General features: G+C 40.8%; 3 protein-coding genes across 7 annotated transcripts in view; 1 reads left to right on the forward strand and 2 right to left on the reverse strand.

Annotated features, from left to right (window-relative positions):
• Positions 1 to 14325, reverse strand: part of LOC124264332 (TRAF-type zinc finger domain-containing protein 1-like) — a 27182-nt gene extending 12857 nt beyond the window's left edge. The window contains exons 1-5 of the mRNA XM_046699089.1: positions 14242 to 14325; positions 9152 to 9286; positions 7010 to 7202; positions 3913 to 4407; positions 2092 to 2278 (exon numbers count right to left, since the gene is read on the reverse strand). Of these exons, the coding sequence (XP_046555045.1) occupies positions 2092 to 2278; positions 3913 to 4407; positions 7010 to 7202; positions 9152 to 9192 (916 nt within the window). The 5' untranslated portion in view covers positions 9193 to 9286; positions 14242 to 14325. The remainder of the gene's footprint in view (positions 1 to 2091; positions 2279 to 3912; positions 4408 to 7009; positions 7203 to 9151; positions 9287 to 14241) is intronic.
• Positions 14094 to 25240, reverse strand: LOC124264349. 5 transcript variants are annotated; one of them, XR_006895108.1, is made up of 7 exons: positions 24930 to 25240; positions 23575 to 23746; positions 22866 to 22988; positions 20980 to 21253; positions 20483 to 20618; positions 20405 to 20433; positions 14094 to 14105 (listed from the first exon to the last, which is right to left on the reverse strand). XR_006895108.1 is itself a non-coding variant. In XM_046699106.1 (4 exons), exons 1-4 carry the CDS (start codon positions 25103 to 25105, stop codon positions 21050 to 21052), a joined length of 675 nt encoding a protein of 224 aa, XP_046555062.1. In that variant the 5' UTR covers positions 25106 to 25240; the 3' UTR covers positions 20865 to 21049. The 5 variants fall into 5 exon arrangements, 1 of the variants encoding a protein (XP_046555062.1); XR_006895106.1 differs by having other exon boundaries at positions 20946 to 21253; XR_006895105.1 differs by lacking the exons at positions 14094 to 14105; positions 20405 to 20433; positions 20483 to 20618 and adding exons at positions 20653 to 20719; positions 20765 to 20798 and having other exon boundaries at positions 20877 to 21253.
• Positions 14404 to 17851, forward strand: LOC124264350 (mitochondrial import inner membrane translocase subunit Tim10-like). The gene is made up of 2 exons (XM_046699107.1): positions 14404 to 14563; positions 15254 to 17851. The coding sequence occupies exons 1-2, from the start codon at positions 14487 to 14489 to the stop codon at positions 15456 to 15458; spliced, it is 282 nt and encodes a 93-aa protein (XP_046555063.1). The 5' UTR covers positions 14404 to 14486; the 3' UTR covers positions 15459 to 17851.
• Positions 25241 to 25434: the final 194 nt, after the last annotated feature.

Below are 25434 nucleotides of genomic sequence, written 5' to 3' on the forward strand. Positions count from 1 at the left end.
GCTTCGTGAGGTCTGGTGGCTGAGTCTGCATCTAAGGATGAAGCCGAGGAATGTGATGATCTATCCCGCCAGCGAAGGCCTTCGCTGGCTGTACATCTGGGTCCTTCGTCAAGGTGGTCTGCGACTTCCTTCGCGAAGGCTGCATCGCCTTGGCTGCTTTCGTTGACTGGAGGTGCCTCTAGAGTGTTGTCTAAGTTGGAGCCTTTGCGGCTTCAAGTACTCTGGGCTGGCTGCTTCTCCAGTCTGTAGTGACCCTCCATCACCACCATGATTTGCCATAGTAGCTCGTCTGGGATGGTCTGCGGCGAAGTAGTCGGTGCCATCTCTGCGCTGTTAGTGGTGGGGCCCTCAGGTAAGTCGCCTGACATCAGTGTAGAGACATCAGGCTGCATGACGATCTCTGCTGATGTCACTGTAGCTAATCACCGGTCGCTACTTGTCTCATCGTCGGGGATGATGATCGGCTGATCATCGTAGAGGCCAAGTTCAGCGGCTGGAACAATCTCGGTTGAGAAAGTCCTAGTAGACTTCGCTGAATTCCCCTCAGAGGTCGGCAGCTGCCCTGGGGGTCGCGGTCTGCGCTTGAGTGTTGGTAGCGACGGACCCTCAGGAAGATCATCGAATGTTGATCTGCGCTGACATCACTGTTGCCGACATCAGTCATTCTTTTGATGTACATCAGGAATGATGATCGGCTGATCATCATACAGGCCCAAATCTGCGATGAGAACAATCTCGGCTGAGAAAGTTCTAGTAGACTTCGTTGAATACCCCTCAGTGCGACGAAGGGATGTCTGGGGAAGCAGGACGCTTCTTGGAGGCCGCGGACTACGTCCCACGCCTCTCCACCATTCTAGCGGAAAACCAGACGGGAGGGGGGTCGACCAACAGCAGTAGACTGGCGAGGGGTTCAGGTGTATCAGTCATGCTAGACTCTGCATCGCGGACCTATCTGCTGCGCGTCTCAAACGCAAAGTAATTATTTATTAAAGGTAGAATTGATAAATTAGTATCGCAACTGCAACGCGAATCACATGAAACATGGCGCTTCAGTACAGCTAGGGCATATTAAATGCGGATCAGCAGCAGAATAAAAACGTAATGTGCAACAGTACAGAATTTTTATCAACGTAATCCACTGCAACAGCACGGGCCCCGTGCATAAACAGTAGAAACACGACTAAATATCAATATATAATTGTTGAAAGATACTAGCTAAACCTCTATAGATCTCTATACGAGGTAACTAACTAAATATAATCAAAGGATATAGTGTGTCGGAGACACAGGCTCTCGATCGCCCAGCTCACTGGTAGAAGAAGGAAAAGAGGAGGCACATGGGTAGAGGGTGGCTCTCGCTCCCGCGCTTGTGGAAGGGAGGTAACTCGTGGTGTACTAATTAGTGATTTTACATTGAAGGGAACTTCAATTAGGGAGATACAAGTGTTCCACTATGTTCGCAAGAGGAAGGAGACAAGCAAAAAGAGCATGAGTCAGGATAAGGAAAAATATTAGAATTCACTGTAGTTACAATATTGGGAGATTATGGGTGACCTACCATCAGGGAAAGTGTTGACAATAGTGGGTGACCTACTTCAGGGAAAGTTTTGACAATAGTGGGTGACCTACATCAGGGAAAGTGTTGACAATAATGGGTGACCTACCATCAGGGAATGTGTTCAAATAAGTGGGTGACCTACCATCAGGGAAAGTGTTGACAATAGTGGGTGACCTACCATCAGGGAAAGTGTTGACAATAGTGGGTGACCTACCATGAGGGAAAGTGTTGACAATAGTGGGTGACCTACGTCAGGGAATGTGTTGACAATAGTGAGTGACCTACATAAGGGAAAGTGTTGACAATAGTAGGTGACCTACCATTAGGGAATGTGTTGACAATAGTGGGTGACCTACCATCAGGGAAAGTGTTGACAATAGTGGGTGGCCTACGTCAGGGAATGTGTTGACAATAGTGAGTGACCTACATAAGGGAAAGTGTTGACAATAGTGGGTGACCTACCATCAGGGAAAGTGTTGACAATAGTGAATGACCTACATCAGGGAAAGTGTTGACAATCGTGGGTGACCTACCATCAGGGAAAGTGTTGACATTAGCCGGAGAAGTGGCTGGCGAGACTGGTGTTTGGACTGGAGGGGAGTTCTTCTCGATCTGACGGATGAGTTGTCCAATGTCCTCATCCTCCTCGTGTTGGAGCCGCATGGCCAGCATCAGGTCCTCATCAATGTCCTCATTCACCACCGGGATCCGGCTCCGCCACTGTAGCACCACATGTGTAATTTAACTATCTACCATGGTTCCAGAGTGAGTGTGTTGGGGTTAAAGCCAAGTATAGAAGTATTCCAGAATCTCAGCTTGCAGTGGTAGGAAATTCCGAAGTGATTCAGGTCTAAAACTTTACCACTTTGGTGAAACCCACAAGCACTGGCATGGTGCTGACAAACTTGAAACATCATCAAGGCAAATGGGGATTTGAACTTACAATGATAGGTTTCTAGCATGTGCAAGTAACGTAACTCTCCACTGCTAACTGTGGCACCCAAATTCAATAGCGGCATGACCATTGACCCCAAGGTAAGACAAACTTTACCATATCTTATCACTTAAAGGCAAAGTAGAGTGTAGAGTCTTTGAATGTCATATAGAAGTGATACACATAAAGGCAAGAACTTCTTTATTTTGATGGACACGACATTTCACAGTATATTCTTACTCCTTCATCAGGTGAATGAAAGACTAGGAAACACCTTACCAATTTAGTGCTAATTAACTACTGGCTTCCCTTGTTATCTTATCCCTGTAGTTGTTTCAAGTGTACATATATAGCAGTCTGTTTCCTAGTCTTTCGTAGCCTAGTGGTTAAAGCGTTGGCTCGTCATGCCGAAGACCCGGGTTCGAATCCCCACATGGGTACTATGTGTGAAGCCCAATTCTGGTGTCCCCCGCCGTGATGTTGCTGGAATATTGCTAAAAGCGGCGTAAAACCAAAAACTCAGTCAGTCAGTCCTAGTCTTTCATTGGAGGAGTAAGAATATACTCCCAAACATCATGTCCATCAAAATAAAGAAGCTGACATCCATAAATTCCTGCCTATAAATATCATTATGATATCTATACAAAAATCATCTTGTATAAATTGACTTCCAATATCTAGTATTTGAGTGAGTGAGTGAGTGAGTTTAGTTTTACGCCGCACTCAGCAATATTCCAGCTATATGGCGGCGGTCTGTAAATAATTGAGTCTGGACGAGACAATCCAGTGATCAACAGCATGAGCATCGATCTGCGCAATTGGGAACCGATGACATGTGTCAACCAAGTCAGCGAGCCTGACCACCCAATCCCTTTAGTCGCCTCTTACGACAAGCATAGTCGCCTTTTACGACAAGCATGGGTTACTGAAGACCAATTCTAACCCGGGACCTTCGCGGGTTCTAGTATTTGAAGTGTTGATATGTTACCAGTATATACTAGTCCTCATTATACATAGTTCATCCACTATTAGCATGACAAATGCCGGGGACTTTTTAAATTCATTCATACTTTGCATTCGTTTATCTAAGAATAATCAAATAGATTAAAAGAACATGCAGGCATAAAAAATGTATGTTTCTAAGATTCTACCATTACTATTTCAAAATTCATTCAAACTTTGCATATATTTACCTAAGAATATATTTGCATGTGGCAAATAGATTAAAAGAACATGCAGGCATAAAAGATTTATGTTTCTAAGATTTTTCCATTATTTCTATTTTCTAAAACAATTCTAGTTGTGGAAAACACTAATTAAAATTCCATTACTTGTCAAGGGTTCCAAAATCAATGATTCCTGTTAATAGATGAAGTAATATTGACTGCCCTGTATGAATAAAAGCTATTCAACCCCTGACAGTACCTCTTTGCCTCTGTCTGTTCAGCTCAGACTTTCTGTTGGTTGTGCTCTTCCTTGTGCGTGTGGTGTTATTATTGGTGTACGACCTGCTCTGTGTTCCTGGAGCATTCCTCGGCCGTCCAAACCCAGCCATGTCCAGCTGGGAGTTGAGACTTCCCTGCATCCTCGTGTTCTCCATCATCCTGGATAGTTCGTCCATCGCGAACGCATTATCAAACCCTGCATCAGGAAACTCATAATCGTATTGTGGGAAGTCCACGAACCTTTCACGATCTCTATCACCATCGTGGCCATTTGTGGCGGGTTTGGGGGTTGGGTAGTCACAATTGCTGGCTTCATGCTGAAGCAGGTCCTTCTTCATTATGAACTGGGCACACTTTGGGCAGGACTCTGTCCTGGTTCCGCAGTAGTCTTGATGGGAGTTAAGGTCACACCGAGGCAGCTCTAGTTCACAGTAAACACACCGCAGGGGCCTCTTGCTGCAGGTGCCCTCCTGAATGAATGAAACATTGGTAACTAGGGCTTTGACAGGTGCTTGACAATGAAACATTGGTTACTATGGCTTTGACAGGTACGTGACAATGTGCTTGGGAATGAGACATTGGTGTCTATGGCTTTGACAGGTGCTTGGGAATGAGACATTGGTAACTAAGGCTTTGACAAGTATTGAGAATGAGACATTGGTAACTAAGGCTTTGACAGGTATTGAAAATGAAACATTGGTAACTAGGGCTTTGACAGGTATTTGAGAATGAAAACATTGGTAACTAGGGCTTTGACAGGTACTTGACAATGAAACATTGGTTACTTGGGCTTTGACAGGTACTTGAGAATGAAAACATTGGTAACTAGGGCTTTGACAGCTATTGAGAATGAAACATTGGTAACTAGGGCTTTGAAAGGTACTTGACAATGAAAACATTGGTTACTTGGGCTTTGACAGGTATTGAGAATGAAACATTGGTAACTAGGGCTTTGACAGGTACTTGACAATGAAACATTGGTTACTTGGGCTTTGACAGGTACTTGAGAATGAAAACATTGGTAACTAGGGCTTTGACAGGTACTTCGGAATGAAACATTGGTAATTTGGGCTTTGACAGGTATTGAGCATGAGACATTGGTAACTAAGGCTTTTCTTTGACAGGTACTTGACAATGAAACAATGGTAACTAATGCTTTGCTTTGACAGGTACTGGGGAATAAAACAATGGTAACTTGGGCTTTTGGACTGTGTTAGATCACTAAGTCTATGTAAGGGTGGATTCGAACCCTGCATAGGATCTAATCTGAAACTACTAGAATTTGCAATTTATTACAAATTGTAATCACAAATGTAGCAAAGGATGCAAATCTTCTTCGGCATCCTTTGTGCCCATCCAATCCACACATCACAATAAACGCCTGGGGAAAACAAGTGTTTAAAGCATTCGCTGTAGATCCAGGTCAATTTACCTCATGGGTACAATGTGTGGAGCCTATTTCTGGTGTCCCCTGGTGACATGATCATGGTGATATTGCTGGAATATTCTTTAAAGTGTAAAACCATTTTCACTTATTCAGCCTACCCAATCCCTCACTCTATGTCACTGACATGACCCTCAAATGATTGACATGTCTCACTCACTCACTCTACATCCCTGACACGCCCCCTCACCATGTGCTCCTGTAGCTGGGTCTTCTCCTGCTGCTCACCACACTGAGTACAGGCGACTCACTCACTCACTCTACATCCCTGACACACCCCCTCACCATGTGCTCCTGTAGCTGGGTCTTCTGCTGCTGCTCACCACACTGAGTACAGGCGACTCACTCACTCACTCTACATCCCTGACACGCCCCCTCACCATGTGTTCCTGTAGCTGGGTCTTCTGCTGCTGCTCACCACACTGAGTACAGGCGACTCACTCACTCTACATCCCTGACACACACCCTCACCATGTGCTCCTGTAGCTGGGTCTTCTCCTGCTGCTCACCACACTGAGTACAGGTGACTCACTCACTCACTCACTCTACATCCCTGACACACACCCTCACCATGTGCTCCTGTAGCTGGGTCTTCTCCTGCTGCTCACCACACACTGAGTACAGGCTTACTCACTCACTCACTCTACATCCCTGACACACACCCTCACCATGTGCTCCTGTAGCTGGGTCTTCTCCTGCTGCTCACCACACTGAGTACAGGCGACTCACTCACTCACTCTACATCCCTGACACACACCCTCACCATGTGCTCCTGTAGCTGGGTCTTCTCCTGCTGCTCACCACACTGAGTACAGGCGACTCACTCACTCACTCTACATCCCTGACGCCCCCTCACCATGTGCTCCTGTAGCTGGGTCTTCTCCTGCTGCTCACCACACTGAGTACAGGCGACTCACTCACTCACTCTACATCCCTGACACGCCCCTCACCATGTGCTCCTGTAGCTGGGTCTTCTCCTGCTGCTCACCACACTGAGTACAGGTGACTCACTCACTCACTCTACATCCCTGACACACCCCCTCACCATGTGCTCCTGTAGCTGGGTCTTCTCCTGCTGCTCACCACACTGAGTACAGGCGACTCACTCACTCACTCTACATCCCTGACACGCCCCCTCACCATGTGCTCCCTGTAGCTGGGTCTTCTCCTGCTGCTCACCACACTGAGTACAGGCTGACTCACTCACTCACTCTACATCCCTGACACCCCCTCACCATGTGCTCCTGTAGCTGGGTCTTCTCCTGCTGCTCACCACACTGAGTACAGGCTGACTCACTCACTCTACTCTACATCCCTGACACACCCCCTCACCATGTGCTCCTGTAGCTGGGTCTTCTCCTGCTGCTCACCACACTGAGTACAGGCGACTCACTCACTCACTCTACATCCCTGACACGCCCCCTCACCATGTGCTCCTGTAGCTGGCTCTTCTCCTGCTGCTCACCACACTGAGTACAGGCGACTCACTCACTCACTCTACATCCCTGACACGCCCCCTCACCATGTGCTCCTGTAGCTGGGTCTTCTCCTGCTTCATCACACTGAGTACAGGCGCCTGTACTCACTCACTCACTCACTCACTCTACATCCCTGACACGCCCCCTCACCATGTGCTCCTGTAGCTGGGTCTTCTCCTGCTGCTCACCACACTGAGTACAGGCAACTGTAGCATGGTGCTCACTGAAATGCTCCTCCATCTCAGACCGCGGCACCGGTTCATCGCAGTGCTCGCACAGGACGATGTGGCGCCGACAGTGGACCTCATGCATTGTGAAGTTGGCTGCTGATATGTCCTTCTTGCTGTTAAACAATCACAGACAGCAACCATAAAATATTTTACCAATGATTACACCGAGTTAAAATTCAGTCATATCATCAATATTTCAGCCATAGTTCATTATAGTCAAATGACTTTTCACAGAGTAAAAAAATCACTTTTTTGTAAGTTGTGACTCTAATAGCGTGGCATGTTTAAAACGTTTACATTTCTCACAAAACTACATTTCTTACTCTTTCTCGAAAGCCATATATATATATTTCAGGAAACAGCGAACTGAACAGAAAGATTGTTATAAAATTTCTTCATATTTATATACAGTGAAGCCTCGTTAATCCGGACGGTTGCGTTTCTCAGCAAATTCGTCCGGATTGTGAAAAGTCCATATTACTGAATCAAGACCCAAGTTCAAGCAAGAGTTGCTTCCCTTACTATTACAAAATCGACACGAATCTGGATAAAAAAAATAAGCATTTAATGTAAAGCTTATAAAACGATGAATAGCAAGTACAACAATAATCTATAGTCATAGCAAAAAGTCTTTCATTGTTGTTTGTGTTCGTTTAACCTTCCTCATTGAATTCATCACATCAATAATTTTACCGAGTGGCATCTGCATTTTGATCCGACGTGTCTGATCACGCCTTCCTCAGCACAGGTGAGGTAATGTCTAACAAGCGATCTATTGTAGTATGCCTTGAATGTCTGAATTATTCCTGCATCCATCGGTTGAATATGAGATGTGGTATTCGGTCACATTTCGCAAAGTTAGCGAAGCACATTTGTGACTTGCAGCATTGTCGAAAAGCAAAAGTACATTAACCATGACACCGAGTTTTTATTGTTTATGGCCAGTTAAGTAAACATCGCAAATTATGGTTCGTGAACACGACTTACAGCATCCGGACTGTGAAGCAATTTACTGTTTATTTTACTGATTGGTTACAGCTACTTACCGTCCGGTTCCGGAAAATTTCCGGATTATCGAGGCAAATTAAATAGGCATAGATTGGTAACAAGCTAAAATCGTCCGGGAGGCGAGACATCCGCATTATCGGAGTCCGGACTAATGGGGCTTCACTGTAGATACATTTTATGTACAGGCAATTCACAGTTAGAATATTCAGCAACAGACTTCTAATGGTTGTCGCTCTAGACTGGAAAGAAGAACATTGTTTAGCATACTGCATTTGGATATGCCTATTTTTCTTAAGAATTTGGCCTTCATCACACAGTATATTTGGTAGGTTTTTGAACAACCATGATCATCCATTATTGAAATAGATTAAAACTAAATTAGAGCTTCATCTGAATTAATAAGAATATGTAACCCTTAAACAAATATGGTAAATGATTCAGTCTTTTATACACTGTTCCTCCATCGACGGGGAACTCACTGGGCTGATGATGTAGATTGATCATCGTCATTTGTCTGAATGGTCGCTGGAACAATGCTGACTCATGACTTTAAAACACCATGAGCTGCCATATACACCCTTTAGCAGGTGATGGGGGAGGAAGAACATTATGTAGGCAAACCCGAGAAGTATTGTCAACAACAGGGACTTATCTAGGCCTGATCAGAGACTGATAAACTGCCCCAAGTTCACAGCAAAAGTCAATACATATACCTGAATCAGAATTACAAATTTCCTGTTCATATTTGAGCAGCATGTACCCCCTCCACTCTGCATCTGCACCTGCCTCCCATGTGACCAGCCAGTGACTTCACCCTCTCCATTTTCAAGTTCCAAATGTTAAAATTAGAATTTGTGGCAAGTAGGTTTGTTGAGGGGGCACTATAGCATATAAGTATAAAATAACAATGGTAAGATTTATTCAGAAACATCCTGCCTCTTAGTTTAAACCTCTGGAAAGATTCATGGATGAAAATACTGCATGGCAAAGCCAATACATTCCATACAGAATTTGCATTCTGTGGTTTTACTTTATATAGAAATCATATACTTACCAGTTGGAGCAATACTTGGTTTCCGCGGCAACATCAGCCATCTTGGTTTCTGTATCTCAACTGCTTTGTTTATATAGTATCGTCCCCTTGGTTACCTCGTGTGGATTTCAGTTCAATATTATGTCTTCAGGTAACCTGTCATAGAAACACATGAAACATTTACCACTGCTGAATGGTTGACAAAAACGAAAATAACAGATTAGGTCAGACCAATTTTATTTCTTGTTTTACGGATCTGCCGGTCGTATTTTTTCAATAAGAAAAAAAAAAAATTAATTTCCCCAGCTCAAAAAATAAAATCCTCATGTTTTTATTGGCCAAAAATGTAAACTTACAAAAACAATTTGTTTTGCCCCATATACACTTCATAAATTGCCAAAAATAAAATACTTTTAGTATTTAAAAGGAATATTACTTTGACTGGTGATTTTTATTTTTTATTTTTTTCCCTCCTGCCTTTAGGTTTTCTGAGGACAAAAATCCGTAAAACAAGAAATATAATTGGTCTGGCCTTATGAAATCATTCCTTTTTCATAAGTCATATTGATGGTCCGGTGCTGGACCAATCAGCTGATAATAAACAGGGGACTATCTCTGAATGTTGTGATGATGGATTAAATATTGATCTAGTATTGATTTAGATTACTTGGCTAAAGGTCACTTAGGGTTCAACTGATATGCCGTACTCAGCAATATTCCAGCTATATGGCAGCGGTCTGTAAATAATAAAGAGTCTGGACCAGACAATCCAGTGATCAACAGCATGAGCATTGATCTACACAATTAGGATACAATGACATGTGTCAACAAAGACAGCGAGCCTGACCACCCAATCCCATTAGTCGTCTCTTACGACAAGCATGGGTTGCTGAAGACCAAGTCTAACCTGATCTTCACAGGTCGTAACCTTGAAGGTCGAAATACAGAGTTTCGTTATATCTGTGTTAAAGATCTCTTGTAATGACACTGAGAGACAAACAGTCCTAAAACTTGGAATACAATGCCACATAATGTGGCTTTGGGACAACTATTACCAACTATCAATCTCATGAAGATTCCTGGTCAGAACTGGTTTCCAGTAACCCATGCTTGTTGAAACAGGCAATCAAGTGGTCAGTATCACTGACTGGGGCTGATGCATCTCATAATGTCCCATGGCCAGATCGATACTCATGGTGTCCATCACTGGATTGTCTGATTCAGAACTGAATCTTTGCAGACCACAGTTTTATAGGAAGAATAATGCTGAGTTTGGGAAAAACAAAACGAAATACCATTTGAATACTGTTCACAGTAATATGTTCAGTTTGGAGAACATGTATTTAATGTTTTGGAAGACTGTATTCTGATTATCTGTGTCCGGTTTATTTACTGTAGAGAGCTATATATTCTGTTGATCATTCATTTGACATTTAAGACTTACTTAAGTTAGTATGCCATCGTATTTTGGAGGTGGGACATGGGCCAAAGTAGCACATCTGTCAATCAGTGACATATATTTTTTTACAAGCTCTATATAGCCTCTCTTATTTTGACTGAATACTAAGAATCAGAATCTGCCCCATTTACAGAAATGTGTCAGCACATGTTCAGCATTTAAAGCAGTTCTCAGAATCTGCACCTTTTATCTAAATAATCACATGTTCAGCATTTAAAACAGATCTCAGAATCTGCACCTTTTATCTAAATAATCACATGTTCAGCATTTAAAACAGATCTCAGAATCTGCACCTTTTATCTAAATGATCACATGTTCAGCATTTAAAACAGTTCTCAGAATCTGCACCTTTTATCTAAATAATCACATGTTCAGCATTTAAAACAGATCTCAGAATCTGCACCTTTATCTAAATGATCACATGTTCTGACATGACATGATGCAACCACTTTGACATGAGGTGAGGTGTGAGGTGAAATGAGGTTTAACGTCGCACTTATGATTATTTCGCTCATAAAGTCACATGACGACGTGCATGCGTGTGTATGTGTATGTGTGGCTGCTTGTACTAGCCCAGACTTAAGCTGGTTTTATAGTGCTAGCTTGCTGAGATACCATGCCACAGTTAGGCATGAATACCCCACATTATACTGACAATATAGAACAATTTTTTTATGGAATACAACTTCTTTATTTCTGGAGTGTGAGGTTTCGATACAGATTCTTGCACCGTTGTCAGCTTGACAACGGTACAAGAATCTGTATCGAACAGCTTGACAACGGTGTAAGAATCTGTATCGAAATGTCGCACTCACGAAATAAAGAAGTTGTTTTCCATAAAAAAAATTGTTCTATATTGTACATCTCAAATTCTAATTATTTTTTTTTAATTTATTTTTGATTCTCCATACATCCAGGTCATACAGTTCATTACATAATGGGTTGGTATAAACACGATTTGCAAATATATACAAAGTCGATGTACAGGCAAATGTGCATTCAGGTGGAAATGAATAGGTACCTTAAAATATAATAGCAGTACATCAGGGTTCCAGATAGCTTTTGGGGGTGTGAGTGTACTTACACATCATATTGCAAGTGAAGGTGTACTGAGAATTTTGAAGGAGTACCGACATGTTTTTGTGTGAGCGAGTTGATGTGGTTTGTCTGGACGATTCATCGATCACTATTTCCAACCATGTATTTGTATTTGAAGACGCGTGAGAAATAACTGAGCGACCGTGTGATGTGCGAAATGTCAGGTCCGACTGGATATAAATAGGAACAGTGTAGTTTTTAGCCAATCGAAAAATAGTGACGCATATCGTTGCATGGCAATGCAAGGGATTCCTACTGTTGGGGTTTCCTTATGTGTCAAATCGTGTTTTGCAAAAGAAACTGAACAAGTATTTATCCGAAATAGATTTCCATTTGCACGATACGCACGGAAATTAAATGTTAGACGTACGAAGGTATTTATGTGCGTACACGATACGCTTGAAATCTTATATTATGTCGTACTTAATTGATTTTGTGTCGTACATTACGCATGTACGCCCCTTATCTGTAGCCCTGGTACATTATATATAGCGCTAGGTTAACAGAACAGATTGTGACAGTGACCAAAATTTTGTGAAGCTGTCGTATTTGCAATTTGAATAGGCGTTAAAACGTTCAGCATAATATGTTGTCTTTATGTCTTCTATAATGTAGTTCAAATTTGGTGTTTTATCTCTTTGTTTCATTTTGTATATATTATATTTCACTACTGTTATTATCAAATTCAGAACATGGTTTCTCTTTTCACAATATCCTAGAATAATATTTTTCTTTGAAAAGATAATATTTGACCCTGTATTTTCGAATATCCATTCTTCTATTTTCTTCCAAATAGTTTTTACAGTCACAAAATAGATGCAGAATTGATTCTTTCTCGGATTTGCATAATGTGCATGTGTTGGAGTCTTTATATTTCATTTTTGTTGGCAAATCATTATACTGACTCTGAGCCGACCAGTCCTTGTTGTACCCATTAATGCCGAGCACCAGACAGGGACCAACAAGTACCATATTTTAATGTCTTTTGGTATGATGCGGCCGGGGATCGAACCCGCAGCCTTCCGCTCTCAGGACAGACGCACTAACCACTACACCATGGAAGCGGTCAAAATTTTGTAGTTCTTCTGTAGGTATATAGGGAGTACTGAACATTACTCATCACACTTTTTCAGATCAGTTAGCACTGTAGGGGCTCGAATGAGCTAAGCCGGATTAGCCTGATTACAGACTTGAGCTAATTAGTCCCGTAATTAACGGACGCGCTACCTCAGGACCATGGTATAGCGAGACGGTGCAATAATTGCTCCACAGCAAGCGGGCTTTGCCCACCCGAGCTGCAATCAGTAAAGTGCATTAATTCTAGCTGGTATATGTGTTAGACTAGGCCCCCAAGGTAATGTATACTCCTCATAAGCAGTGGCTTAATGGAAACGATGACTTGGACACACCGGGTTCATCATAAGTCACTAAACCTGACAGTGGAAATCTCAACAGATTTCTGGCCAAGATTATTTACAAGTGATAAGGATTATGCTGACAGTAGTTTCCAACAAAACAAAACAGACGGGGGGAGCAGACTTGACTGATTATGTGTAATAAACTTGGATCACTGGATTGCCTACTCAAGACTTGATTGTTTCCCGTCCATCATCACAGGTAGGATATTGCTAAATGCACCTTTACACATACAAACAAAACAGTATGTTGTCAGTGTATGAAATAAGGCCCGTCCGACCACCCGAGACGGTTTAGATTTCAGACGGACGGTCTAGATTTACAGCTAGCCTGCCTGATGGTCTGGTAAAAAATTGAGATGTTATATACATCTGAGTCATATCTTGGTGTCTGGTCTGGTTAAATCCATTTTGGACTGGTAACATTTTGAAGTTACCAGCCCTGATGTCTGGCTGGGGTTTGGGCTTATTTCATACACTGATGTTGTCATAGAAGAGGGATGGGGTGGGGTGGGGTGGGGTGGGGGTGGAGGGTTGTTTGTAGACTTGACTGATTATGTGTCATAAAATTGGACAGCATGGGTCTTTGATCATGCTATCAATCACTGGATTTCCTACTCAAGACTTGATTGTTTCCAGTCCATCGTCACAGGTAGGATATTGCTAAATGCATCTTTACACAAACAAACAAAAAATTATGTTGTCATAGAAGTCTTTTCTCGGGAATGATGGAATTTATAATGCACATTACTTTGGAAAGTAGGGACAGTGCATCCTACTTTTGATATGATCGAGTGAACAAACGCTTCAAAACAGAGTGTTGAACAGTGAACGTTGAGTAGAATGATAGCTGCTGCAACGTTAACCTTTCAATAGCGTGATCCACATTTGGCATGATCCACATAATCATAACTTTTAAAATCAACGTTTCCTCTTACCAGCATATGTTGAGTCAGACGATAATCCCCTCAAGATGGAAATTCTAAACTTTCAGTTTCATTTCCTGGCCTCGGATCGGATTGATATACATTTCCTCTTAACGCAGTGTCATTCTTGTGAAATTGTGATGTACAAGATTAGGAAAACAAGGTGATTAAAGGCTAACAGAATCGAATTGTTCAAAATACGTCAATACTTACATGATGACAAAGTTATTTTGACCATCAACAAAACAAACTTGACACCAAACATTTGTTGGCATTCCTAACCGAGTAGCGATATAGTACAGAGAGTATGATTGGTTGTACCTAACAAGAAAACTCTCTTGCCATTGGTTATTATCGTCTCCGAAAAAGGGAGGTCACTCTCAGTTACTACATATTGTAACCTTGCTGCACGTGTGTTGGTCAATCTCACAGTATATTGTACACAGAAAGCAACAAAAATGGCAAATCTCAACGATGCACAGATGAAACTTGTTGCTGATCTTGAAATTGAAATGATGGCTGACATGTATAACAGGTAATCTTTTTATCTTCCGGTCAAAATTTCATAATATCATTAAGTTTAGCTACCACTGTCAGCATGATTAAAATGACGATTTTCTGTTTGAGCCTGAGGTTGTCAGAGGGCGATCTTGACAGAAACGTCAATTAAGTTCAGAACCTAAACGTGTGTGACATATAATTGGCACACCAGCACTATTCTCACATATCCTTTTATGATTGATCGACAGATATTAGACAAACTTAATATATCATCATACGAATGATGTAATAGTATAAGGTCTGAAGGGGTCGTTGTCGGCACAGGGACTACAGATATGTACCCCAGGTATAATGGTATAAATGGTATCGATCTGTGCAGAGTTACACTCAAAATCCAGCAAAAGCTACCCTGTGAAAGTCCGGGTTAGAATTGATCTTCAGTAACCCATGCTTGTCATAAGACTCAGTCGACTAACGGGATCGGGTGGTCAGGCTTGCTGACTGGGTTGTCATTGTATCCCAGTTGCGTAGATCGATGTTCATGATGTTGATCCCCTTGAACTCACCCACTCACTCCAGCAAAAGCATGCATTAATATTTCGCATTGATTATTGTTTATATTTCTGAAATGAACACATTCGAGTGATTTCTCAAGATCTTTAGGCTTGTCTGTCAAACATGCAACTTGTAAAGACCAAACTACATTGCACATTGTGTCTTTCAGGATGACAAATGCATGTCAGAAGAAATGTATTCCAGCCAAGTACAGAGATCCCGATTTGACAAAAGGGGAAGCTGTGTGTATCGACAGATGCGTAGCAAAGTACCTGGAAATCCATGACCGAATTGGCAAGAAATTAACATCCTTGTCACAGCAAGATGAAGCAACGATGAAGAAACTTCAATCACAAGTGCAAAATCAATCCTAGCAACAAAATAGACATGAAATAGACATTGTCCATGGTGTATATATGTGGTTTATGTGATGCATGTACGTGTGGAGGTGTATGTAGTCAGATGTTTTTCACCAGAGATAGCTGCTGTTAGGAACAAGATAACAGGATCACATTGCCATCAATCAAATGTCATACTTCATACCAGACTTCCTGTTTCCCCAAAACATTACAGCTGTGAGTATATTGCTCATACTACAAAATCATGATGGTTTTCTTGAAAGTTGTACCCACCAATGGAGATGAGCGATGTACTCAAGTGCACACTGTACACAAGAAAAGTATTCGAGATTTCTGTGTTGACATATGGAATTGAAAATGATAACACATGGGGATGACATTCATATAGACACATCTTTAGATGATGTACACGTTAAAATGTTGTCATGAGTACGCATCATCAGTGATGATTGAAGGTAGATTGGAAAGAATATATTTCATGTGAAGAGTATCATTGTGATATGTGTGGCTGTCATTCAATCATGTCTTGCTGTGTTATGTCGATTCCAGAGGTTCAGAATGAGAGTGAGATCTCAATAGCTGCAGGTGAAGTGAAGAGGTAATATTACAGTGTCATGTCATTGTTTGGGCACTCAGTGTGTGATTATTGAATGCTGCTAATCATTTGTTACTAGCATAGAATTTATATTCAGAGTAAAACATGTCCTTGCATAATGTTTAGTTTATCTATTGTATGAAGACTTTGGAAATAAACATCACATCTAGTTACCGTACTGAACACGTTTTATATACTAGCATCAGCCATGTGATAAAGGTCTCATTGGGTGCTATGTCTTTTAGTTGATTTACAATTTTTAACTAAAATTCAATGTAGGTGGTCAGATTTTTTAATGGGTTTCCTTTGTTGTTTAACGCCACACTCAACAAATTTTCAGCTACCTATTTGACGTGGTCTGTAAATAACTGAGTAGGGACCAGACAATTCATCGATTGACATGAATATCGATGTCCAATGGGGATACAATAACATACATCAACAAAGTCATCGAGCCTGACTACAGGATCCTATAAGGTGCCTCTTACAACGCATAGGTTGCTGAAGACCAATTCTCACTTGGTTTTCATGGGTCTTTTGAGGATATATGATCATCCAGATAAGTACTAGTACCAAAGGGGAAAATACGAATTGTTTGCTCGCTGAGCTTTATCCAAACACAATCAGTGCTCTAATATGTTAATGTTCTTCCACAAGTTTTTGTGGCATTGAATAACAATAGGGTTTTCCCATCTACTATTTATATTCACAATAATGTTGACTTCAAAAGAGGTGCTCTTCCAACTTATTGTTAATTTTACTCTTTTAATTATGTAAGTCGTGTCTGTTATCAAAAACCATGGAACCTCAAAGAGATGGGTCTGGAATGCAGGTTGTGAGCTTCCTTGTTTCCAAGACACCTTATTTGTTGATCCCAGTATTGCCCTGTGCCCATCTTGTGAAGTTTCCACCTCTCTTCCTCAAGCTCTGGATCTGCCTCATAACCCAGTTTCTGTGTAAGACCATCTCTGTTTTTCTAACTAATGCAGTGTTATAACTTGTAACAAACATATACTATTTGACTCCAGGGACTGTGCGGGGCAGTAGGGTAGCCTAGTGGTTAAAGCATTCAGTCGTTGCACCAAAGACCCGGGTTCGATTTCCCACATGGGTACAATGTGTGAAGCCTTTTTCTGGTGACCCCCGCCATGATATTGCTGGAAAATTGCTTAAAGCAGCATAAACCTAAACTCACTCACTCACTCCCCCTGTGTTCAGGGCCAGTTGCCACCCCTGACCTATTTTCAAAGTAGCGGTTGGGTAGCATAATGATTAACGCATCCGCTTGTCACGCTGAACACCCAGGTCAGATTCCCCACATGGGTACAATGTGTGAATCCCATTTCTGGTGTCCCCCACCATGATATCACTGGAATATGGCTAAAAGCAGCTTAAAAGTAGACTCACTCACTATTTCCAAAGATTCACAGCATCTGAAATATCTTCTGAATAACATCTTCAAAATATGATCACTTCATATGATACTTCCAGTATGTTGTGAATGGACTTGAAAGAATGTCTAATGTTCATGGCAGTACATAACGCAGGTTCAGTTGATGCAGATTCTATGTAATTATAGAGATGTAAAGATTATTATGTAGAGATAGCAAAGTTTGTCAGGTTTGGAATATGCTGATGAATTTTAGACATACTAGAATATTAATAACAGAAAAGTGTGATTTCCCAGTTGGTATGTAGATATGTAATATGTCATCCTAAAATATATTTTAGCCAGTGTAGACAGACTGTTTTCCAATTCCAGATGTAATGCTGTTTGTATAACTGCAAATTAATAAAAAGGTAGAAACTGTAAGTGGTGTTCTAGTCACATGTTTGTATCCTGTTTTATATCTGCTTTATATCTGCTTTATATCTGTGTTGTCTGCATTTCCAGTTTAGGCTTCTGCTGACATTTTAGTTCTAACCCACTGAGAACCAATACTGCAGTTTAACAAATGAAGTACACTGTCTCCGAGGGGTATTTTGTTTTTAGCCCCTTAATGCTGCTGGCCAGGGCCCTGTTTCACAAAGTGATCTAGTCTTAACATAGTCTTACGATGGTCTTAGTACGTGATCGTAACACCCGTTCCTTAGCTTAGGATTCTGATAGTCTTGGTGCTGAGATGATCGTATCTCCCAACCTTAACGTAGGCTTATGATAGTCGTAGTGATAAGATGATCGTAACTCCCATACCTTACATAGGCTTATGATAGTCGTAGTGATAAGATGATCGCAACTCCCATACCTTACATAGGCTTATGATAGTTGTAGTGCTAAGGTGATCGCATCTCCCAACCTTAACGTAGGCTTATGATAGTTGTAGTGCTAAGGTGATCGCATCTCTCAACCTTAACGTAGGCTTATGATAGTCGTAGTGATAAGATGATCGTAACTCCCATACCTTACATAGGCTTATGATAGTCGTAGTGATAAGATGATTGTAACTCCCATACCTTACATAGGCTTATGATAGTCGTAGTGATAAGATGATCATAACTTCCATAGGCTTATGATAGTCGTAGTGATAAGATGATCGCAACTCCCATACCTTACATAGGCTTATGATAGTCGTAGTGCTAAGATGATCGTAACTCCCGTACCTTAATATAGGCTTAAGATAGTCGTAGTGCTAAGATGATCGTAACTCCCATACCTTACATAGGCTTATGATAGTCGTAGTGCTAAGATGATCGTAACTCCCATACCTTACATAGGCTTATGATAGTCGTAGTGCTAAGATGATCGTAACTCCAATACCTTAATATAGGCTTATGATAGTCGTAGTGCTAAGATGATCGTATCTCCCAACTTTAACGTAGGCTTATGATAGTCGTAGTGCTTAGATGATCGTAACTCCCATACGTTAACACAGGCTTGCGATAGTTGTGGTGCTAAGATCACTTTGTGAAACGGATGCAGTCAGGGTAGCAGCAAGTACCATTGTTTAGGTATGGCACAGCCAGGGATGACACTCCCCAGGCAGATGCTGTACCCCAAGACCAACCATCAAGGAATTGCAGACATTATAACAGTTCCTTGCAAGTTTTATGTTTTGGGTTTCTCTTATATTGCACGTAATGCCTGGCAAATGTGTATGTACATGCAAGATCCTAGTTTGCTACCATAGAAATCTTCTCCAACTGATTTTATCCCTGAATATCCTCCCCATCAAAAGTTTAGACTCACCAGTGTAAATGTAGCCATTTACTTAGGTCAACTGTTCTAAAATAAATTTAGCAAAATTGTTCATACTGTTTAAAGGTACTGTTACACACGAACTGATGTATTGTAAAACAAATTTGTAACTTTGAAAATATTATTGTCATGAGTTCAATAAATGATGAAACTCAGTGAAAATTGATGAATTCGTAACAAAACTTTACGCCAAAATACAGCTGTTCACATGCACGATATTTGCACATGCTTTACAGCAATTTGATGCATGATCCTCGTGCGATTCATCTGCATAAGGTTTTGTGTTGGTTCCCCAAGTTAGTGGCAGAAATTCATCTTCGATGTAACCATACATATATACATAACATATAGTGAGTGCTTTAAGTGAGTCTAAACTTTTGATGGGTAGTATATATCGTTGGGTTGGGTTTTTTCATTTGGTAAATGATTCTATCAAATATTCAAACTGTGGATCTAAAATACTTTTACAAAGAATATTATTTCTTCTTTAGCTTCTATGAAATATAACGTACCGGTAGATCAAAATATCTTTCAGATTTTGACTAGGCCTGGAGAGAATCACAACATGTTTCACTCATTACATATATTTTTTCAGAGATCAGAAACCATTCACCAGTTCTTCACAAACACAACTGGAGGCGTAGAACATTAACACTTATATATATATATCACTCGTTATGAACTTCTAACATTTCCCGGGGCGGTGGGGTAGCCTAGTGGTTAAAGCGTTGGCTCTTCACGTAGAAGACCCGGGTTCGATTCCACACATGGGTACAATGTGTGAAGCCCATTTCTGGTGTACCCCGCCCTGATATTGCTGGAATATTGCAAAAAGCGGCGTAAAATCATCCTCACTCACTCACTCTTAACATTTCCGACAAATTGACCAATATGCAGTCATTTTCACATTCTAATACTATTTTTATTGCATATAAATATCAACAAATTAATGGGTTTTAACATAAATACATTACCATAAATTCACATGTATCTGTCACAATAATATATATGTGTCAACAGTTTAAAATGTCAACAAACACAGCAAATATAAATACAAGAGCAGTAAGATCTGATGTTCAAATATTTCAGCATAAACACAGAAATACTAAAGGTCGGATGAGATGTAGATATATCTTGTATTTAAAAAGAACAGACATCTTATTGATGCACTTTCAGGAGATAATGACCAGTTTCATCACCTTGGGAGATAATTGACCATGATCAATACCTCACACATTGTTTCATCACCTTCAGAAGACAACAGTTGGACCAGTTTCATCACCTCCAGGAGATAATTGTTGGACCAGTTTCATCACCTCCAGGAGATAATTGTTGGACCAGTTTCATCACCTTCAGGAGATAATTGTTGGACCAGTTTCATCACCTCTAGGACCAGTTTCATCACCTCCAGGAGATAATCCAGGAGATAATTGTTGGACCAGTTTCATCACCTTCAGGAGATAATTGTTGGACCAGTTTCATCACCTCACCTCCAGAAGATAGGAGATAATTGTTGACCAGTTTCATCACCTTCAGGAGATAATTGTTGGACCAGTTTCATCACCTTCAGGAGATAATTGGTTGGACCCAGTTTCATCACCTTCAGAAGATAATGGTTGGACCACTGGACCAGTTTCATCACCTTCAGGAGATAATGGTTGGTCCAGTTTCATCACCTCCAAGGAGATAATTGCTGGACCAGTTTCATCACCTTCAGGAGATAATGGTTGGACCAGTTTCATCACCTCCAAAAGATAATTGTTGGACCAGTTTCATCACCTCCAGGAGAGAATTGTTGGGCCAGTTTTTATACTTTCAGGAGACCAAAGTTGGCCCAGTTTCATGGAAGTCCAGGGCAATCCTCTGTGCCACAGCATCGTTGGTGACATTGTAGACCCTCTCACAGGGAGTGTGAATCTCCCACTGACCCTTGTCCATCAATATCTGACGCTGCTCCTTCACAAACGGTGTAATGTCTTCAATCTTCACAATGAATTGCTTTCCATACTTCTTCAGCATCTGAAATATAACAAGCATATACTGGTTTAATTTCTGAATCTCCACAATCTTACATCCCATCTGATAGGCCCAATTAGTAACATTCCAGTTGTGCAACCAGGTTCCAGTATGGACATCAATCTACGAAACGGTGATATGACGACACCCTTAAGCAGTGTATGAAATAAAGCCTGTCCGACTGCCCGAGATGGGATAGATTTCTGTCAGACGGTCTAATTTTACAGCTAGCCAGCCCGATGGACGGGTGAAAAAAATATTCAGATAACGTGTCCACTGGCACTGTCTATTTAGTATTTAAGAAGGACTGGTTAAATCTCTTCTGGGCTGGTAAGTTTTTGAAGTTACCAGCCCAGATGTCTGGCTGGGTTTTTTGGCTTATGTCATACACTGATTTAAGCCAAGTCAGCTTGCCTTGACAACCTGGTCCCATTCGTTGCCTCTTTTTACAAGCACGGGTTGCTAAGACCAATTCTGGCCTTGATCTCCCCTGCCAGAAACTTGGAAAATGTGAAAAACAACAAGTTTCCATCATGTAATAGTGAATGGGTGAAAGTGAGCTTACATGGCAGTTATCATAATCTAGTTTTATCATGGCAGATAAAGAATCAAGATTTTGTCTGTCAAACCAGTGGTTGATGTCATGAGCAGCATGAAGATATTATACCACCCAATCAGGTAGGTCCCCTATGACAGCCACCTGATCCTCATGTTAATCAGCTTTCAACAAGCACTGGATAATGGGAACCTATTCTGTCCTGGATTTCACTAGAATATATATAACATCATAACCTAACAACATATATATGGACATAACCTAATATAATCTCTAAATGGATATAACCAAATGTAAAAATGGAGATGAATACCAAATCATTAACTCGTTTGATAAAAATGGTATTTCACAAAAGCAAGTTTAGTATTCTGTTTCTTACTCTCTAACATAAACTGATAAAAACTGCGTATGAAGTATGATGATTCTCAGCTTTCCACGAGTCAAGCAAGGTCTAATACCATTGTGACAGAGGTATTAGCATTGTGACGTCATAACTGTAAACCATTATGACATCATACGTTTAGCGCTATTACACTAGTGTAATATTGCCGTAAATATACTACACTGCAGTATCTTCCACGGGCGAGTAATAATCTAATATATCAAATGAATAGATAAACCCAGTATAACCTAATATAAGAATGGATATAACCAAACAATGCGGTATAAGAGACACATTGTACCCATGTGGGAGCATGACGAAGAACCCATGTCTTCAATATGACGAATGAGTGAGTTAAGTTTTACGCCGCTCAACAATATTCCAGCTATATAGGCGGTCTGTAAATAATCGAGTCTGGACCAGACAATCCAGTGATCAACAACAGGAGCATCGATCAATATAACCGATGAATGTAAAAGTCACACATGGAACGTAAAGCATGGGTTACTGAAGATCCAGTACATTCTTTCAATATAAGACAATGTAAAACACACATGGAAGTAACCTACCAGTATAGAGTGGATATAACCCAGTATGTTATATAAGTGGTTAATACCCTGCTGCTATAATAGAAATGAATACAATCAAATCTGAAGAGACAAAATAAAAATAATTACATTTCCTTTGAGGCCAAGTTGAATAGCCCTTCTCTCAACCTTCTCTCCTGACGGGGTGTGATCGGGGTCCCATTGTAGACGTACTTCAATGTCCTCTGTCCTCACATTGCGAGATTTCTGAAACTAATAGCATCACTTTCCTCAGAGCTTTGCAACTTATACTCAAAGATCCCCAAAATGGCTTTGATTGCCATAGTAATATTATTTCTAATAGCTGTCCAATCAAACGACTTTAATGAGCTTGAAACCCTTTGCTAAGTTGGTACTGTGGGATGGTGATGGTGATGTCACTTCTGAACACTAAGGTTTGTTCGTTTGTTTGTTTGTTGTTAATGCCGCATTACGCATTATTCCAGCAATATGGCGGCGATCTGTAAATACATCTGGACCATACAGTCTAGTGATCAACAGCATGAGCATCGATCTACACAATTAGGATACAATGACATGTGTCAACCAAGTCAGCGAGCCTGACCATCCGATCCTGTTAGTTGCCTCTTACAACAAGTATGGGTTGCTGAAGACAAATTCTAACAGGGATCTTCACAGTTCTAACCCGGATCTTCAAGGGTCGGTAATATTGATGATGGTGAGGTCAAATTACTTGTCCCTTTAAGTTTCTGTAAGACATTTAGAGAGGTCATCTTCAGAGGGGGCTTTCACAAATACCCCCACTCCAATCCTTCAAACAGTCAGACAGTGTTCTTACATTGACAGTGTAAGCATTTGCAAGAATCTCTTCAAAGCCATCACGTGTTAAGGTGACAGCAAGCACCCTCTGCTGGTCTTTCTTCGCAGCCCAACCGCATCGATACATCATCCACAGGAAGTTGGTCTTGATCCATGACATGCGTGTATAACTGAAGCTGTCGCCACCGAACCTGAAACAGTAGTCACAGTATGTAGAAACATGCTATCTAATAGATTGTAGGGATGGGCAGGCCATAGGCAAATATACTGAACAACATTAGAAACGCACCACCCATATAATACGAAATATCCCTGTCAGACTGAAATGTACCCATGATATCTGAGCATCGTCTGTGCATTTTAGTGTGGTGCGTTTCTAATTATGCTCAGTATATTTACATATGATGAAAACAAGTAAGGGCTTGTTGAAATAATTTCTAGTTTCAAATGAATCCAAATATTTTGTTCTCATGAAGCACTGCTATTAATTAGAAACATTTTCAATTTTTTTATTTACACCACATTACGATTTATTAACCATGTTGAACAGCTGCATCTGATGCCAAGGGGCTATTTAGTAAATCAAGTTTACTTTATAGATTACAAGCTTACATCAGAAATAAAAATAAATTAAAATCCTCATGAAAAAAATTAAGGTAAAACAAACATATTTTTAACCTATGCATTTAATATTATTATACAAAGATCATTTTCACATTTCTACATAATTTACCAAAAGAGCAATCAAACCTGATTAGAAACCTGCCATGCTTTTATTTATTTAGCTGAGAATTGAGATGAAGTCTGACAGATTTTATGTTATGATTGTCACACTACATCGATCACAGCTCTTCCTTAAACCCAAATTACATAAAAGAGCTAGCTAGGTTATATGCCATTCGCATAAAGCTGCATTACATGGGCAAATCAGAAACATATTATCCTTGTTCAAATCCTAGTTCCCTCCAATATGCTTCTAAGAGTTAATACGGTCCCCCTACTACTAAAAAAGGTAAGAGCTCCTCCTGTTCCCCATCCCAAATAATATTTGTAAATATACTAAAATTATTAACAAAACTTAACACAACAATTACTAAAGAACTCACAAAATGACTAAAAGTCCAAAATTTAAGTTGGGGTTTGGTTTAGGGTTAGAGTTATTTAGGGTTAGGGGAACGGAAGGAACTCTTTCCCTAAAAAATAATTAAATATATAAAAATAAAAATTTTCACGTTCCATAATTTACTAAGAATGACTAAAGTCATGGGATTAACATATTGTTTCTTGCTTGTTGTTTAACGCCTCATTCAGCAATATTATCTTATCCTAACTGTAAAAATGCATCGGTCTGTGGTGATAAGGATCAACACTCACTCCTGGTGTTCCACAGCATAGCTGGCGATAGACGGATTGAACGCTTGATACACAACCACCGTCTTCTCGTCGTAGTGGGCCAGAATGTGACGGCCGCTTTTGGGCCAGCGTTTGTTCTGTTCGGCGTAGGGCTCAGTTACCAGTTTAGTCTCACGAGAAGGGGTAGCACACGCCATTCTTTAGGTAGTCCTACGTGAATTGCACAAATATTGCACTGACTGCATGCTCATATATGTACGAGTTCCGAATTTCAAACTTTGGTGCAATACCTCTGCTCAAGAATTTCGGACATGCTGACAGCTCCTTGCCACGCTCTCTGCATTGAGTATGGCTTTCATTAAAACTACATGCACTGTGTGGAGTATCCGTGCTTGTCGACGCACATGCAACTTCCTGTTTTGATACTATAAATAGAGCTCCATGCGCGAAATACTGCACCGGAAAATCTCGAAATCATCATCATATTTGCCCATTTGTCCACAAATCAATCACATTGTCGTCCAAA

The sequence above is a fragment of the Haliotis rubra genome, unplaced genomic scaffold (assembly GCF_003918875.1).
Source record: "Haliotis rubra isolate DU_JTF1 unplaced genomic scaffold, ASM391887v1 Scf92, whole genome shotgun sequence".
NCBI classification, from domain to species: Eukaryota; Metazoa; Mollusca; class Gastropoda; order Lepetellida; family Haliotidae; genus Haliotis; species Haliotis rubra.

Bases quoted from the DNA above. Each gene is read 5' to 3' on its own strand.
- LOC124264350 (XM_046699107.1), top strand. From the start codon at position 14,487: ATGGCAAATCTCAACGATGCACAGATGAAACTTGTTGCTGATCTTGAA. The intron at 14,564-15,253 runs GTAATCTTTTTA...TGTGTCTTTCAG, and splicing joins ATGGCTGACATGTATAACAG to GATGACAAATGCATGTCAGA.
- LOC124264349 (XM_046699106.1), bottom strand. From the start codon at position 25,105: ATGGCGTGTGCTACCCCTTCTCGTGAGACTAAACTGGTAACTGAGCCC. The intron at 23,747-24,929 runs GTGAGTGTTGAT...CTACTGTTTCAG, and splicing joins TATGCTGTGGAACACCAGGA to GTTCGGTGGCGACAGCTTCA. The intron at 22,989-23,574 runs GTAAGAACACTG...TGATGCTATTAG, and splicing joins CAAATGCTTACACTGTCAAT to TTTCAGAAATCTCGCAATGT.